This window comes from Oryzias melastigma, linkage group LG6 (genome assembly GCF_002922805.2).
Source record: "Oryzias melastigma strain HK-1 linkage group LG6, ASM292280v2, whole genome shotgun sequence".
NCBI classification, from domain to species: domain Eukaryota; kingdom Metazoa; phylum Chordata; class Actinopteri; order Beloniformes; family Adrianichthyidae; genus Oryzias; species Oryzias melastigma.
In genome coordinates, this window is record NC_050517.1 from 33,160,974 (window position 1) to 33,172,235 (window position 11,262).

The 11,262-nt window shown below is 42.2% G+C and overlaps 1 protein-coding gene across 6 annotated transcripts in view; it reads right to left on the reverse strand.

Annotated features, from left to right (window-relative positions):
- mical3a (microtubule associated monooxygenase, calponin and LIM domain containing 3a) overlaps window positions 1-11,262 on the reverse strand; it is a 101,827-nt gene that overhangs the window by 27,683 nt on the left and 62,882 nt on the right. For 4 of the 6 annotated variants that reach the window (XM_036212569.1, XM_036212567.1, XM_036212566.1 and 1 more), the window contains 15 exons: window positions 10,687-10,797; window positions 10,343-10,432; window positions 10,131-10,229; window positions 9,892-10,002; window positions 7,821-7,922; window positions 7,333-7,446; window positions 6,985-7,171; window positions 6,082-6,176; window positions 5,911-6,004; window positions 3,272-3,467; window positions 2,958-3,202; window positions 2,727-2,819; window positions 2,181-2,300; window positions 1,917-1,979; window positions 1,066-1,140 (listed from right to left, as the gene is read on the reverse strand). In XM_036212569.1, coding sequence (XP_036068462.1) covers window positions 1,066-1,140; window positions 1,917-1,979; window positions 2,181-2,300; window positions 2,727-2,819; window positions 2,958-3,202; window positions 3,272-3,467; window positions 5,911-6,004; window positions 6,082-6,176; window positions 6,985-7,171; window positions 7,333-7,446; window positions 7,821-7,922; window positions 9,892-10,002; window positions 10,131-10,229; window positions 10,343-10,432; window positions 10,687-10,797 — 1,795 coding nt within the window. Of the gene's footprint in view, window positions 1-1,065; window positions 1,141-1,916; window positions 1,980-2,180; window positions 2,301-2,726; window positions 2,820-2,957; window positions 3,203-3,271; window positions 3,468-5,910; window positions 6,005-6,081; window positions 6,177-6,984; window positions 7,175-7,332; window positions 7,447-7,820; window positions 7,923-9,891; window positions 10,003-10,130; window positions 10,230-10,342; window positions 10,433-10,686; window positions 10,798-11,262 lie in introns of all 6 variants that reach the window. The other 2 variants (XM_036212570.1, XM_024281493.2) reach the window with 2 other exon arrangements.

The following is an 11,262-nucleotide window of genomic DNA, read 5'->3' on the forward strand; positions in this document are numbered from 1 at the left end:
CAAACGAGGAGGGAAAGAAATTAAAGGATTTTTCAAACTCAATCATCAGTGAAAGAGGCGGGAAAAAAAAAAAAAACATCCAGAGTTTATTGACTGTTTGGTTTGATGTTTTGACTCTGGGAAAAATAAATCTTCAGCAAAAAGAGCTTTTTAGAAACAACAGCAAACGTTCCTGAAATGATTCGTGAAAAATGTTGCTGGAAGCAGGAATTCATTCACGTTTCTAAACTTCTGTTCTTTACGAGTCCAAATATTGAATATTAGTGATGTCATGTGATTCAATCGCAATGATTTTTAATGTAAAAATTGCTATGAAAAGCCTAATTTTGAGGTATTTTATTTAAGTTTTTGACATTGTTGAAGTGTATTAGATTTATACGGTGCCTTAAATGACCTCGGTCAAACGAGGCGCCACACATTAAAACTCCAAAAAAACAATAAAACACAGCTAAAACGTTAAAATAATTCCAGATCAAAATGTAGATACATTTTAATTCATTTTTTTGTTCATTTGTTGTTATGTTATAAAAAGAAAATAAATGTATTTAAAGCAGAATTAAGTCTGGAGAACGAAAGAACAAATTTCTTGTTGGCTTTTAAAGCTAAAAAAAAATTACATTGAATAAAAAATGAAAAGTTAAACATTTCAAAACAAATAAATAAAATAATAACTCCAATTCATTGTTGTAAACAAGAACATGTTCTCAATAGCTTACCTGGATGAAAAAAATATTAAATTAAAAAAATAATAATAAAAAACAGCAACAAAAAAAAAGAAAAACTTTAAAAAGAGACAAAATAAATAACATTTTATTTAAAACATAAACATATAAAGTAATAAATGTAAAAAAATATATATAATAATTTTCTAAAAAAAAAGCTGCTAAAAGACAGCAGAAAAAATAGAAAATATCTTTTAAAGTATAAAAAAAACACAATTGCAGAAAAATGTTTATAATTAAAAAAATTAAAAAGATAAACAACATAAAAAAAACTTAAACACAGCAGCAAACTTTGACTCTGTGTGGGTTAAATTGAAACCGCATGTGGGACCCGGCGCCTTACCCTGATCCAGCTCCGTGCACGGCTCCATGTCTGGACTCTCGGCTTCGGCCTCCAGCTCCTCATCCTCACAGGGTTCTGCCACAGGATGAAGATGAGCAGAGGTGAGCCGTCTGACACTCACTGTGTTCTCCGTCAATAACAGGCGGCGGCGTTCTCATTTCCACCAACAGTCAGAGCTGCAGTGAACTTTACTCAAGCTCGGCTTAAAGGCCGATTTAGAGGAAAAGAGCTGAAATTACAGGTTGGAAAAGACTCCAGGAGGATGTGAGGCGAGGAAAGGAAACCCTCCAAACTTAAAATAAAACTGTCGTTTTGTGTCAACAGTCATGAAAACATGCAATCACATTTTTCTTCTATCACTAAATTCCAAATAAATAGAAATAAAAATGTTTCCTTTCTGTTTACTGTGATCAGCCGCTCGTAGATCTTTGCCAACCTTTAATTCTGCAGCTCAGAGTTTACGAATGAAAACGTCCAGCGGAGGATCCTCCATTCATTCGCTCAGGAAGCGCCGTCAGCGTTGTGCGTTTAACTTTGTTAGTTCAGAAATGTGTTAAAGTCACAGCAACATTTGAAACGTCGGCATCAGGGAAGCAAATCAGCAACATCCAATGGCTGAGTTTGTTACAGCAGAGGTGAAAACGCCAGGACAGGTTCGGCTGCAGAGGTGGAGCGCCGCCGTCCCGCGAAGCCGTGCATGCGTGAGTGGTTGAGCTGCGTCTGCGTCTGCGTGTGCGTCTGCGTGTGCGTCTGCGTGTGCGTCTGCGTGTGCGTCTGCGTGCTCCACAAGAAAAACCAGCCAAAGGACAGACGGGAAAAAACAAGTCGGCATCCCTTCAGGTCTGAGCTACCTCCGGACACGGACTCCAGCCAGACTCTCACGGCCTGGTGGCGGGCGGATGTGTGGGCGCGGGCTACCAGAACCAGAGGGTTCAGAAGGACAGACGTCAGGAGGGGGGGGGACAAACGCAGAGCCGTTAGACACAAAATCAGAGGGGTTAAAACACCGGAGGAGAATCCACGGCAGCCGGCTCTGAGGGACTCGGAAAACCGGACAAAAGAGCTCAACAGTTAGTCCAGAGGGGGAGGAGTCTTCCCTGGGGGGGCGGGGTTACCTGTAGGGGAGGGGTGCATGAGCTCCTCACCCTCGCCCTCATCCGGGTGGGACGGCAGCGAGCCCGGAACGCCGCTGGGATCCACGGGATGCAGGATTTGTTGGATGTGCAGATTCCTGGCTAAGAACGAGTTTGTATGTTTTTGTACAAAAATAAAAATATGAGGAAAAAATAAAGAAAAGGATGAAAAAGGGAGAGATGAAAGAGAAAAGGAAGAAAAAACAGTTAAACCACCAAAGACACTGAGGTCAAAGGAGCATCAGGCTGCATGCAATCACACTGCAAAAGAGTCAAACCATAAAGTTAGCTTAAAAAATAAAAAATAAAAAACAAGCTTCAGATGATTATTTATCTCTCCTCAAATCATAGCTGCAGCACCTGAGGGGGAAACACAAGAACATCTCTGCCAGCGCTTCAGTGCTTCAAAGCCAAACTCCAAACTGAGGTTAGACACACAAATGTTCACACAAACCCAGAAAAAAACACAAAAAAAAGAAGCGCCACACAAATGAAAGGAGCCAAAACCAGAAGCTCTTCTGCTGCTACCTTTGAAAGTAGCAACATCCTCCTCCTCTGAGAGGAACTTCTCCAGCCAGAGGCCGGACTGCAGCTCCTGATTCCAGGGGCAGTAATCCCCCTCTGGCAGCAGGGGGCGCCAGAACAGAGCAGGTGAAATGGAAGACGGGGATAAACGTTGGACACACATGAGGAGGATCTGGACGCACTTATGAACACAAAAACACACAACTACAAATTCAAGACACTAAAAGAAATTACCATCGCTAGTTTCTTCATCTTCTTCCTCTTCCTCATCCTCTTCTTCCTCCTCCTCCTCCTCTTCATCTACGTCTCCATCCCTGCTGGCGGCGTCGGCCGGAGCCCCGCCCTCCTCCTCCTCTCCCCTCAGTTTGGCGTACAGCTCCACGGCCTCCTTCCAGGGAACGCCGCCGAGATCCGACGGGTCCGGAGGCTGCTCCTCTTCCTCCTGCTCGTCCTCCTCCTCCATGTCCGACTCTGAGCTGCTGCGATGAAGAGTGGAACCGACACTTTAGATCTTTGTTCTTCAGGTGAGGCGACGTCGGGATTCCTACCTGGAGCCCAGGTCGACGTCCGCGGCCTTGTCCAGCACGCTGCTCAGGTTGTGCTCGGCCAGCGTCTCCTCCGGCACCTCCTCCAGCTCCTCCTCGCGCTGCAGGGAGAGGCGGTAATTCTCCAGCTCGATGCGCTCCGGCGTCCCTCGCAGCTTTTTGGCTAAGATGGGCTCCTGGAGGCCGTTGACCTCCGGCGCTGGCGAGCGGGTCGAGGGAGAGAACAGAGAACAGACTGAGAATCGAGGAGGAGACTTCATGAAGAACCACAAACTTCACTCCAAACTAAGGACAAACTGACGAGGAGACACCAGTCAGGATCTGCCAATCGGTTTATTGTATTAGATCATAAACTGGGAGAAAACAACAACAAGGAAAAAAAAGACTCTAAAATATATCTATTATACTACAGTAAATACATGCGGCTGGTGCCTTTCCTTCATCCCATCCTGAGCAGCAAACCTTGTTTTGCAAAAAACGAAATATATTTAAGTTTAATAGATGTTTTTTAATCCAATCTTGATCAAATCTCTCTGTAAAAGTCTGTGTGGAGTTTTAAAGAGGATCCTTTAACAGTAAAACTATTAATTCTAGAAGTTATTGATATCAGTAAAATGTCAAAGTCTGAACAAAAATAATCAGAAATTAAAGTTGCAAGTGATGTTTTGGGGGATTGTGACTCGCCCCAAGCGGCTGCTTCCTGCCCCTCAATCCCCCTTCTGGCTCTGCTACCCTGATCAGAGCTGAATTAATAAAAAAAAACGTGGCAGCTTTCCTGTTGGTTTATCTCCATAGCAACCATTTTATTTTTTGATCGTCTGGGAGAGACGAACACGTCAATATAATTTTTATAAGAATTGACAAAAGTAAAATTTTGGATTTCCTTGGCAACGGATGTTTTTTGTCAACCACGGCCACATTCCTAATATGTTCATATCATATGTTATATCGGTTTGTTTAGCTTAAACCACAGATTCATGAATTACATTTTCCCAATATCCTAGTAAAAAATGTGCGTTCAACAGGGGGACAACTTTTGCTAGCTCGCTATGCTAACGATATTCAAAATCTACAAATTTCTAATTCCAACATTTTTTTTCCAAGTAGCTTCCTAGTTATGATTGAGGAGTTAGGAGGCGACACATCAAAATTAAAGTCCTCTTTAGGAGGAGGTGACATTTGTAGCTAAACGTGATGTTTTATTCCTGTAGAAAATGTAATAAAGCTGCCCATTTTCTGAGATCAGAGGCCAAATAAACTTTGGTTTATGTATTTTGACTTATTTATTTTTATTTCAATGTTTTTAAATTAATTTTCTTTACTTAATAAAATGAAAAACATACACAATGCTCCTTTAGGAATACTCTGTGTTTTAGTTTGATAAAGATTTATTTCCTACTAACTCCTCAAGCATCATTTGGAAGTTACTTAAAACTTTAAAATAAATAAATAGTTATAAATAAATACATAAATAAAAATAAAAAAGATTAAAGTACATGAAATGTATTTCATGAATGAATTAAAAATGAAAATAAAATAATTAAAAAAACGTTTTGAAGTAGATTTTTAACAGTACTATCCTCGTTGGCTCACAAATGTGCCGTTCACGTTGATCGCACATTTTTTAACAGAGTATTATAAGAATTTAATAAATGAATTGTTTGTTCAAGCTAAAGAAAACAATATAACATGAAATATGAACATATTAGGAGTGTGGGCGTGGTTAACAAGAAACCTCTGTTGCTAAGGAAATCCCAAAATGTACTTTTGCTGATTCTTATAGAAATGAAATTGATCTGTTCATCACCCCCAGATGATCAAAAAATAAAATGGTTGCTATGGAGATTAACCAACAGAAAAGCCGCCATTTTGAAACATGGAGTTTTTTTTTTATGAATTTGTCTCTGACCCGAGGGCATGTTGCAGCCACTCAACCAGTGAAGGCGGGGCAAAAAGAGCCAGTGAGGGTTGGGGTGCCTGCAGGTCATAGAACTTATCTAACTTATTGAGTTTCTACTAGGACAAAAACAAAATTATTCCTAAAAATTATAAACTCTTCTACCTTATATAAATGGTTTTCAGAAGCTGAGAACTTTAAATTTATCTCGTTATTGCTATTTGCTTTTACCCTAAATCTATTTTTACCTCAAAATTTCTATACTTAAGTGACGAAAGCGGAAAACTTGCATGTAGAATTGTTTGAAGCAGCAGCTAAGCTCTCAGTTTAAAGATGCTCTGGTTTAGGGCTGAAGGTAAAGCTCACAGAGGAACAATCACTTCATCACAGGCTGTTAGCGACCATCAAAGATCATCGTACAGGGAAAGAGGACCCACATCGCACAGGAAAACATGTCCCACAAAGGAAAGGACAGCCGCTCCAGGATGACAGTCACAGAGGGTTTAAAACAGGCTGGAGGAGCGCTACACGGAGGAGTCCCTCCAGAGTCACTACCACAGGAGTTCATGCTAGAGGAGGCAGAGCAGGATGCAGACGCTGCAGGAGCAGAGGAGGCAGACGCAGAAGGCACACAGCAGGGGGGAATCTAAGGGCGCCCCCTGGTGGTAAGTCCAGGAGAGCGCGCGCAGCAGCGCCGGCACTTCCAGGCGGCAGGGCGCCACGTCTAGACAGGAAAATGGGGTACCTGAGGCTTGGAGCTCGGCGGAGGGCGCCGTTGCTGTGGTCGCCCGTCCGGGGGCGTCCGTGGCCATCGTGGCGGCTTGTGGGGTCTGGTGGTCCTGAAAACGCAGAGCAGAGAGGATGAAAGCGATCCCACCAGAACGATCGGCGAGTCGTGGAGGAGAAAAGGAGGAACCTTAGCTGGGGCTGGAGCTGGGGAGGGGGCGGGCCTCTTCCTCTGAGCATACCCGGACAGGCGGTAGCAGTAGTGAGGCTTGCAGTAGAACTTCCCTGCAGAACCACAGAAACCAGAACATTTACAGCGGCTGGAGCCACCGCCGCTTGAATAAAAATGCCGCTGCGTCTGTTTGGTGGGAGGAGCTTAACTTAAACAAACAGAACTCCTTTCAGAGGGTTTGTCACTTTGAGAAAAAGCTGCAGTGTTCCTCTGAACAATCTGTCGCCTGTCTGTGGGCTCATGAGGACAGAACCCAGAGGGTCCGATCTGGGATCATGAGACCACGGGGGTCACGGTGGTGAACCGGAGGTCCTCGCCGCTGCTAAAATTGGCAATAAATAAAAACAATTGAAAATCAAAAAATAAATGTTTAAATATATGTGGCATTAAAATACTAAAATAGCCATTAAAAATCAAATATTTTTATTTTATTTATTTAATCTCAATTAATTAATGAAAGATTTATTTAAAGATTAATTTAAAATTCAATATATTTACTCCAGTTTGTGTACCATAAAAAAATTTAATGTCATTAAATATTTAAATGTTCTTTTTCATGGATATTTTAATATTTTAATGCCATAAATATTTAAAAATGCATGTATTGATTTCCATTTTTTTTATTTTGTGCCAATTTTAAATAATTAAGGAAACATGTATTTATTTATTTAAAGGTGCATATATTTATTTCAAATTGTCTCATTTAGTCCTCCATAGAAGTGACCTCTGGTTGGGTCTTTATGACCCGGAGTTTGTTATTCTTCTGCTGAGTGTCTTTCTAAAGCTGCCACTAGAGGGCAGCAGAGATCAGCATTACTAAAGACTGTTCTCTTTCTCGTTTGCTGTTTAAGGTTGCCCTACCGTCTTCCACGTCGAAGGCGTAGGACGACAGGCGCAGCGTTGTGCCGCAGTAGTCGCACTTGAAGCAGCTGCGATGGAAGAACTTCCCCTCGGCGCTCAGCCTCTCCATCACGTACACTCGCTTCCGGCAGAAGAAACAGACGTCGCTGCCGCCGATGTTGACCGGGAACTCTTTCCTGAGCGAACCCTGGAGAGGAAGAAGGCTTTAAAGACATGCTAAACCTCTGGAGAAAGTGTTTCAGCTCATCAGATAAATCATAATCATTGGTTTACAGGTACTGGACAGCTACAGGGTGTGGACATCACACTGGGATTGGTGCCTCCACGTCTACTCTACAAGGTGCTCACCAAATCCCTCCTCTCAGGTTCATGTGTGGGCTTGAAATCGTCCTGAGACTGAAGCTGACAGGCTAACTGCTCAGCCACAGAGCTGACGCCCCCCGTGTACATCCTCACATACTGCTATTGAAATGTACAGAACAGTTAGAAGTGACTCAAAAAACAAGAAAAAACAGTAAAAAGGGAAAAGGGAGTGAGGAGACGGACAAAACAAAGACTATTAGGAGGGAAGCGGGAAAAACCGTTCATGCTCGATGGGTCAGTTATCAGGCGGTTACAGTTTCCTTTAAACCAAACAAAGATTTTCACAATAAAAGCAGGACAGGCCAAAGCCTCCGACACATTCCTTCATGTTTTAAAATCCACAACTCCACAGCAGACGGTAAATGACCTTCACGCTTCTGTGAACCCGTTTAGTGAAGTTAGTTCCCAAAACCAGATCTCCAAAACATCCACTGCACTCCATTCTCCGCCTGCTGCATCGGCAGCAGGAATACCTGTCTGAGGGCGTCGGAGGTGCAGCGGGGGGAAGTGGGGGGGCTCTGGGCTCGGCCCAGATGCCACTGCTCCATAAAAAACCGCGACGGCTTTTTCTTAGGCTCCACCAACAGAAGGAGAAAGGAGAAGCTTTAGAGCAGGACCCAAAGACGGCACCGACCACGCAACTCTTCTCTGGGAGTTTCACCTTTTACTTTGGTGAATTATTTAAAATAAAATAAAAACGTTCCTATAGAAGACATCACTTCAACCTTTAAGAAGAATCTGATCACCTATATTCTTCAGAGCACAAGATGCACAGTTTACGTGAGTTTTTTATATATATATATATATATATATATATATATATATATATATATATATATAGCAACAGCCACCAGAGGGCGCTGTAGGTTTGTATATCAGTGTTTGCTACTGACAGAAGCCCTCAGAAGAAGAAGCGCCGCTCAGACTTACGTGGAATATATCTGAATTTTTCCAAAGTGGCGCAGATGATTTAGAATTAAACAGATTTAGTGATTTAAAGAGTCGATTTGTTAGCGTGTTCTTCATGATCGGTTCATATTTGTTCACTTATTACGCTAATATTCTCGATTCCTCTTAAGCTACGTTCACACCGGCCTCAGCAACAGGCGTTCCAGTGACCACTTCCAGCGAAAAGTCAATTGGACTTCCACCTTCAAAACTCTCACGATTTTAAGTCACTTTTCGTACAAAAGTGCTCCGTCACTGAACAAGCATTAAACGTAGGGATTTCAACGTTAAAGCATTTGATCAATCCAAAAAGAATCAACACGTTAACCTTTAGTAATGCTAATTAATTACATTCCGCGAAGCGACCATCTTCCGCCTGTTCATGCTTTACGGCGTGCGTTAATTTGTGATACTGCTCACTTCGTCGGGATTATCCCACTTATACTAAGGTCACTGATAAAATAAATAAATATTCAATCGATTTTTGGTACTTTATTATTGTTATTTTTTTAGGTTTAGATCGATTTTCCTATTTGATATTTAGTGCGGCATGTTGCCATGGCAACATGACAACACATCGCTGAGGCGACAAAGGAAAGTGATATAAATGCGGATCGTCACGATAACAAAAGTTTGTTTTAAGGAAGCATGTACCTACAGAACATTGTGACCACAACTTCCCCTTTAGGCGTGCAGCCACTCCCAGCAGCCAATCAGAATCAAGTATTCACCGGGAACAATTAAATCTTACTCTCTTCAGGCTGTATGTCAGCATCTTTGTTGTCTTGGAGAAATACTGCAGACATTAAAGTCTTTACAGTTCTGCTCGTCTTACTGTTGATGTGGTTCGTTCTCACAAATTACACTTTTGAGTTCAAACTTGATAGATTTAAACATTTCAGACGATAAAATAAACATTTTTTTCTGTTCTGTTTTTGTACTAAATCTGCATATCGTTGTATAAAATGTATCTTGTAAAACATTGAGATTAATCAGATTTTTTTTTTTTTTTTACCGATTGACAGCACTAATTAAAGTTAAACCAGTTCACTCAGATACGTTTGTGACGTCTTTTTTAAGACATAGAGGTCTAAACCATTTAAAGATCACAAAGGAGGATTCAATAATCACTGTTGATAATCGCCTGGCCGGGATCAATGACACCAAGTCTTTCATAGATCGGAGTAGAGCTGTGAAATACAAATCCTGGAGCGAGATTCACCAGATTTGTGCCACTTTAATTCATTTATTTCACAGTTGACTCTGAATTCAGTCCGTGGGGTCGCCATGACAGATAATTGAAAGCTTCTGGTTGAGAAGCGTCTGGGTCATGTGACCTTTCAAAATGTCTGGCGTACAGAAAAGTTCACTTATTGTGAAAAACAATTTAAATGATTTAAATATTAAAGTACTAATATTTGAAATGTATTTCTTTCATAAGTGACCACGGTCGGTTCTGCGAAGTTCATGAACTATAATAATGAGAACCTCGTCGTCCCGTTCTTATTTAAAGCATAAAGATGAAAATCCAGAGAAAAACAAATGATTTCATCGTCAAAAAAGTTGCATTTCTAAACCAGACAGGTTGACATTCACCTCGGGTCTGGCTGGTTTACCCTCCAACTGAGAGGCCAACTGTTGGGCCCTCTCCTGAATACTGAGCACATAAATGGGCATCTGGTCAGAGTCCAGGAGCTTTGCTGGTTCCTGCAGAGAGACGATGGACTTCATCACCGGCGGAAAAACAGCTAAGACTTCTGGGATCCAAAGCAATGCTGGTTTAAACATTTAAACCTGAATCTAAAAATCTTAAAAAAAAAATATCAAAATAGAACCTTTCTGGAAGCATCAGGAGAGGACAGCGGGGAACCCGGATTCACGCCGCGGGACAAGAACCACTGCTCTACAAAGAACCGCGACGGCTTTCTCATGGTCTTCCCGGGAGGAGAGGAAGGAGCAAACAGGAGTTAGACCTTTCTGCTTCAGCGAGCGGGTCCATTCTCACGAACACGAGGGGGCGGGGGAACCGGGAGCCGCCGTGCATCACCTGTGGTCGCTCAGATCTGCCCTTAAGCCTGGAGGTCAGGCGCTCGGGCCTCTGCTTTACCGCAGGAGCGAGGGGATGAAGTCTGTCCTCCTGCCAAAGGAGCTGAGGTGAGACTCGGAGGATGGATGAGAGTCGGACGTTTGACTCGGCGCCTGAGAGCTTTATTCTCAAAAAGACGACTAATCTGCTCATCGACAAAAAGACTATTTTAGTCATCCATTAAACCGATTGTTAACCAGAACCCCCATTCAGGGCGTCGACTCCGACTGAAGGAGCTGGTTCAGACACAAGGAAGGAAGAGGATGACACACAGACGGATGATGAGGAAAGAGACAGAGCGTCACCTCTGAGTGCAGAGAGAGCGAGGAGGTGGAGGAGGAAGAGGGGAGCAGAATGGTTTTCTTTGGACAGCTCCGAGAGCTCAAGCCGGACTCGTGGTCGGCGCCAGTTCTGGCCTTGAGAGACGGACAGCAGAAAAAACTCGTTCAGCAGGAGAGATGGAGGAGGAGAAAAGATCAGAGAGATGCAGTGACCTTAAAAATATTCAGACTGATACGCAGCTCTAACATGAGGAGATAAATGATCTAAAAGGAGGAAAAACGGCCACAGAAATGATCTGATCTGTTACAGCGAATGAAAGACGAGCGTTTCCAGGAGGACGATGCAGCCCAGCAGAGAATAGAACTTCTTCAAAAATGAAAAAACATTTATTGGCTTCTATAGAAAAATCCTTTTCTGATTTTCCAATTTATGTATGAAATCAAAAATGGAGCAAACAATTCATACATATTTCCATTGATGTTTTTAATTTTTCATCTTTCATTTTTAATTTTAATAGATGATATTCACATTAATCTCTGTAGGTTTTTCGAAAAATGTTCAAAAAGCACACAAATCTACGAGAACAGGAGAAAAGAGTG